Genomic DNA, 6685 nt, shown 5'->3' on the forward strand with positions numbered 1-6685 from the left:
TCACTTTTTATTATTGCATATTAATCTATTGAACTTTTTTTTTTTAACATTAATATTCTATTTATGAAGATGAAAAAATGCATTGGAAAGTCAATTTAGGGGGTAAATATTGTCCTTTAATGGAAAAAGTGCAGTCTAATTAATAAGTGGTAGAGGGGGTACACAGAAATGCCTCGGGGGGGTAGGCTACTCCACTCTAAAAAGTCTGGGAACCACTGATGTAGAACATTCTGTTCTGTGCAACAAGTGATTTATTTTATATTTTCAGGTACAGCGGTTAGTTTGAAATAAAAGTTTGCTTAACAGTGGAAATTGAGTCTCACATTATTTAAACATTATTCAAAACATTAATGGTGAACATTTTCGACTTTATAAAATTATTCTCTCAAGTCTTGGCGATCGGCCCCTATTAAACAAGAAAGAAAGAAAGACATCTTTTTCTTATACATAGTTTAGTAGCCTACTATTCTTTTTGGCAGAATTGATCATTAATCAACTTAATTATTTCCTGGATTTTGTATCACCATAGTCCCTAAATGTATGAACATGCAGGAAATGGGATTCAAATCGAAAACATTTCATTTGCAGCGTACACTTCTTATCAGAAAAAGTTCAATAAAGTATTGTCTTTTGTTGTTATGGGCGCGTCTACAGATTTCTTGCCATATGTCTATGTTTCTTGCATCTCACGACTATGTCGTGTATGAAATAATGTCTGTGTGCATGTGTGTAAAACAACAAACTGACAATTTATATATAATCATTTGTAATTGTATATACATTGTTGTGATTAATTGTGGCTGGAACAATGTAGCTGTAAAAATAGTTGCCTGCTGAAATTTAAATTTATATGCATCTTCATCATGACTAGATAGACACGGTGAGTTTGTCTTTACTATACACGTTAGATGTGATCCACCTCATAGTAACAATCCTGTCAGATCGTCCATCCGCTGAGTGAGAGTGTAACATTACTGCTCGGCCGATCTGGTTTCGTGGTTAAAGTTAACCTTTTCGACATGTTTCCACAAAGTTGTCTGGTGGTTTGGCATTAGGAGAGTGGGACTGTTGGCGGTGCTCGGGGTGGTGACTGAAGGCAGTGACTGTGTAGTTCTGACGTCAACTTTTTACGGAAGTCACAATGGTTGGTGACAAATCACAACTACTTTAAAGCAGGCTGTGTGAATTTTACTGTGGACTGACTGTTTTGAAACTTATATTGTAGTTACATAGCACCTAGACATCAGTTATCATGAAAAAAGCCAGGAAATTTCTTTTTTGATAATATGGGACCTTTAAATCAGTGAAAAGAACACATGCATAGGCCTTTGCTTGTTGTAAATGAGTAGCAGTTGTATCGACCATAATGAGTGTAGCATCCTCTGTCCCTCTTTGTGGCTTATATGCACATTTCAATACATCTAGGTGCTCTGATATGTACGATTTAAGGTGATAACTAATGATGTCGAGGTCAGGCTACGGGGCAAAAGTTTTCTATTTTTTTCGCTCCACTTTTTTAGGAATGGGCCAATTTCCACATATTAGGAGAGTTTATCTGAGAGTTTAATAAAAACTGAAATTTTGTTCAAGTGTCATTTAATTAATCCGCACAATCCTTTAAAACGTGGCCCTTAAGGCCATCTGGATCTGGCACGTTACAGCACCTGATTTGCTTAAGACACATTCTAGTGTGTTCGCCTATCAAGCAAATAGGTGAACCCACAGGAATCCTGGCACCAGTTTCTTCAACCTTATCTCTGTTACCAACTACATCATATCTTCCGTAAAACATGTTTAAATCATTAACCCATTTTAAAATATCTGTCTATAATATCATTATTTACACCTTTTAAGTCAAGCCCCATCATCTTATTTAAATCTTGCCAAGCACTCCTTGCATCATGATTTGCTAACTGATCCTCTACCTTACTTTTAAAATACATTTTTGCTTTTTGAATCATAGCCATTAATTCCTTTCTTTTCATCTCAAAACCCTCAAAATCGTTATCACGAAAGGCTGGGTTTTTCTCATTAGGTATTTCTTCAGATCTTTAATAAACCATGGCTTGTTATTTGAAAAGATTTTAACCTCTTTAGTATCAATAACAGTCTCTTCACAGAATTTAATAAAATAAGTGATACAGTCTGATAATTCATGAGGGTCTCTGCATGAATCAAAGAAAACATCCCAGTTTGTAGTGCAAAAACAATCCTATAACATGTTCTCTTTATCCTTGCTCCAAACCTGGATTTTCTTTTTCCACCGGTATCTCATTTCTAACACGTTGTCTGTATTTTGACAGTAAATGGATCACCTTATGAACCAATCTGCCAATGGGTGCTCTACATATTGCCCTATATGCATCCTCAATGTTACCATAACACAGATCTAATGTGCATGAGAAAATGGTTGAGCAATCAATATATTGCTGCAGGTTCGAAAGAGTCTCTCTTAATGAAAGAGTATTAAATTTCCCCAGTATGAACACTGGTTGATCTGCTGACTTTATCAGGTTCCTATTAAAGCACTCTGCAATGTACTCTGCTGCCTCGCCATTATTAGGTGATACAAAATGTTTACATATACAGCTAAATGTGTCTCTGTGTGGATGAGGCCTCAGACAATAACAAAAGGTATAGGATTGTTTTTAATCTCCACATAATTTAGCATAACTCTGTCAAATCCATGCAACATATTTGAAAAAGAAAGTACTGAGCAAAAAAGTACAAAATAAATAAATTAAATAAAAAATAACAAAATAGACAAAGGTATAATTAATTGCAAACTGATTTTAATATCAAAATTAGCTTGATAAAAGTAATACAATTAGCACATAGTCCAATTAACAATTTTTTATATAATATGATGTGGTATATTTTGTATAAGGTGTATGAGGATATCTTACACTGTGAAAGTAATGTTCTGGGATTAATTAGCTGCTTTATAAGGTTTAAACTGCAGAGGGTATCAGAGCCTTCACAAAACAATCATCAATTATCTTTTAACGACCAGTTTCCCAGGTGAACAATATTTCATATAATTAGTCGTTTGCTCTAATTGGACTGGTGAAGGCCTATAAAATACACTCACCTACAGATGCATGTATGCTTGTATTTGTTGATTTTGTGTGGTGGTTTGAGAATGTGAACATTGGGTTTTTGGAGTATTTGTGTTTTTTTGTCATGGATCAAAGGTGGAAAAGGTGAGTTTGTTCGTTCAATCGGTGTTTGAGAATGACGGTGCACTTAGGTTACACTTGCTAGTAATCCTCTTGTTATTTTGGAGGAATGCTGATGGATTTAAAGGTGAGTTTGTGCCCCTCCCTTTATTTCAAGGATAAAGGGGACTTGTGTACAAAAGTCTTCTGTTTTGTTTAATTCTATAGGTGGAGTTTATTCCAGTGCCCATCATGGGTGGGGTCAGCCTTCTGATGTGTTCTCACCACGTCCAGTCTTCTATGTCAGAGGTCCATTTGACTGGGATTTTGGCTGTTGAAGAAGTGGGCTCCAGTTTGTTCCCTAACAAACCACTGAAAAGCAAGTCTAAGTTGAATCCACTTCAGTTTGTCAAAGGTGGTTCCAGCAGCTATCAGTCAACATCCCATGGCCAAACTGCTCCAAGCAGCTCTGTCTCAGCTTCCTTGCCTTTGTCCCTGAATCAACAGCCATCAAGAAGTTTGGCATCCTCTGGATCAACCATTCCAGGTGTTGCTGGTGGATTAAGTTTGGAGACCCAATACACTGCAAGTGGTTTAGGACAAGTTGTTTCTACCCTAGGAGAGAGTTGTAGCTATCCTGGTAAGCTTGGTGTTTCTGGCCAATCCTCCAGTGATACTTTGTGGATCTCGTCACTCTGCCCCTGGGTCTCAGTCCTATGCAAGTGTATCACTGTCCTCACCCCAAGCTGGTCCATCTACTGTTCAGGGTTCTCGGAAGCAGCTTACCTCTGCCTACCAGGGCGGCTCTAGGGCTCAGTTTGGGGGCTCTACTGGTTTTGCCTCAGAGGGAATGAGCAGCTCTTGCAGAGGTTCTGTCCAGTCTCAAGGTACCACTGGCCAGTTTGCCCCTGGGTCTCCATCCTCATATCCAGGTTTATCACAGTCTTCACCCCAAGCTGGTCCATTTACTACTGTTCAGGGTTCTCGGAAGCAGCTTACCTCTGCCTATCAGGGCAGCTCTGGCACCCAGACAGGATCTACTCCCTTCACCCTGCACGGAAGCACTGCTTATGTTGGATCACATCAGCCTCGAGATGCTGCTAGTCAGTTTGTCCCTGGGTCTTCATTCCCATATGCAAGTGTGTCATTCTTACCCCAAGGTGTTGCTAGTCAGTCCAGCCGGGCATATCAAGGCCATTCTGTGTCCCAAAGCCAGAAGTCTCAAAGATGGCAGCTTTCAGCTGCCTGTTGGACACCAGTTATTCAGACCTCAGATGCCGCTGCATCACAGGGTAGCTCTTCATCTCAAAGCTCTCCAATGCAGTTATATTCCCTGTCATCTGCAAGAGGCTCATCTTCAAGAGTTTCTGCACCGGGTGGTAGCACCCGTTATGGTGGCTCTTTCCAGTCTCAAAGCCTCTCTACAACGTATACCCCTGGGTCCCAGCTTCTGCCCTATGTTCCAAGTGTTGCTGGTCAATGTACATCTAGGAGGTCTTGAGTAGCCACAGTTCAGTGAATAACCAGAATGCTCCTGCTCAACCATCCCGCAGCTCTGCCGCGAGTCACTTCTACTCCGTCAAGGGCTAAAAGACTCTGGTAAACTGCCACATGATGCATGTCTTCCATAATTGAACCTCCAATAATTTGACAAAGCAGCTTTTTTTTTTCCTCCATATTTAAATGCTACTTAAACGATGGTGGAACTCTTGCTGGCTTGGTTGCTGTGACCGTTAAAGGTGCCATGTATGGTTTAAACTGCTCTCCTACAAACCTTTGGTTTAGTGTGCCAAAGGGTTTAAATGGTGGCACTTTCTGTTTGTGTGTTAGTGACTTATGCATTGACTAAGTGTGTATTAACATGGCACTATTTTTTTTTTTTGAAAAATGGAAAGCGGTTTGTTTATATGCCAATGGCTTTTTGGGGCCGCGAAAGCAAACTCTTGCAAAATGTACTTGCATTCAAGTTTTTGAAGACAATATTTATCTGTGTAAAATTGTATTTGAGGGAAAGTTGACGTCCTATAGTGTTCAGGCTACAGGAATGCATGTGATGACTAGTCATTTCCTGCTGCTAAAGTATGAAGAAATGGGTAATTTGACCTAAAATCTCCCATGTAATAACTTACAACACCAACTTGCTGGCTGTTTTTAAATCTGTCGTTAATTGGGAACCGGGGTGTGCTATTTGATGGCAATCTTTTGTGAATTTATTTTTTCCCCCTGTTTTAATATTCAGTTATGACCTACGCTCTCAATTTAAAATGCAGAAATGTTAGTTTTCATGACCTCAAAGTTGCATTATTGTAATGTGTAGCATCTGCACCAATCAGACTTGTTTTTTATATATATATATATATTTTTAAACCAATACTCTGTAACACCCCTCAACAAACCGATTATGAGGGTCTATGGACCCTTCACCCGAAATTAATCTAATGGCGCTTTTCCACTGCATGGCACAGTACGGTTCATGTTTTGGGGGTTTTCCACTGGGTACGGTACCTGGTACTTTTTTTTTATTTTTTGTACCACCTCGGTTGGGGTTCCAAGTGAACCATACCGTTACCAAAACGTGACGTGTGAACTCTGCTGATCACAGATTGGCCGGAGAGAATAGTCACTGAACTTGCGACAAACACAACAGAACCGTTAGATTTAAGTCCACACAGCCAGCGAAGGATCGAACGCAACTGTTTTGAATGAGCGCACCTTTTTTAACAACCAAAACGTGGTAGTAGAGGCGGCGCAACTATAACGACATGTGAATAATCCCGTCCACTCTAAAGCGGTACTGAACTGCAGTGAAAACGTAAACTGTGCCGCGCCATAACACCTCAGAAAGGCAGAACAGGCCTCTGGTTCCATGGCAACCAATGCTGATGTCACTGGTTTTATTGCCCAAAGGAATGCAGGCAGAGCACAACTCCCAATTAATTTACCCTTAGGAAAGACACACAATGCCCATAAAAATGGACCCCTCTAATTCATAGGAGAACATTTCTGTGAATGAACTCATCTCCTCAGGACATTGTGTATACCATTACTGTTCTTGTATATTGTATTTTGAATTGCATACTGTTTTGTGTGTTATGATAGATCACTAGTTAATATAACCCCAAAGATACCATGTTTGGTCTCTTTGAATTTGTTTTGTGATGATGTAAATGAGCATTTATATTATATGTGGGTACATAGGCAATATATTAGTGTTCTAAGAATCTTTAGCAATTTTGCATCAACACCCAATCGAGTTCCATATGCAAAAATTACCATGTTCTCACACAAAGGGTCATAAAACTCCCCAGTATTTCCAACCTCCCGCTTGGAATTTCAGCCTTTCTCATTGGACAAGCCCATCCTGAGAGGCGTGAATCTTCTCGGACCTTAAAAGGCTCACGCACAGTTCCTCCCATGTTTTTTTTTCTTCTTCTGCTAAGTCTTCTGCTAAAACCTTCTGATTGCTGCCCATGTAGAGAGCTTGAGCCGGTGCGGGCGTGCCCAGTGGGTTCCAGCACATAGGTGGT

General features: G+C 39.7%; 1 protein-coding gene across 1 annotated transcript in view; it reads left to right on the forward strand.

The window, feature by feature from the left end:
• Nucleotides 1–4659, forward strand: part of LOC107561391 (flocculation protein FLO11-like) — a 17260-nt gene extending 12601 nt beyond the window's left edge. The window contains exons 3-4 of the mRNA XM_016245835.1: nucleotides 4076–4108; nucleotides 4313–4659. Of these exons, the coding sequence (XP_016101321.1) occupies nucleotides 4076–4108; nucleotides 4313–4659 (380 nt within the window). The remainder of the gene's footprint in view (nucleotides 1–4075; nucleotides 4109–4312) is intronic.
• The last annotated feature ends 2026 nt before the right edge of the window (nucleotides 4660–6685 follow it).

Source organism: Sinocyclocheilus grahami, unplaced genomic scaffold (genome assembly GCF_001515645.1).
Source record: "Sinocyclocheilus grahami isolate Dianchi unplaced genomic scaffold, SAMN03320097.WGS_v1.1 scaffold770.1, whole genome shotgun sequence".
Classification (NCBI taxonomy): Eukaryota; Metazoa; Chordata; class Actinopteri; order Cypriniformes; family Cyprinidae; genus Sinocyclocheilus; species Sinocyclocheilus grahami.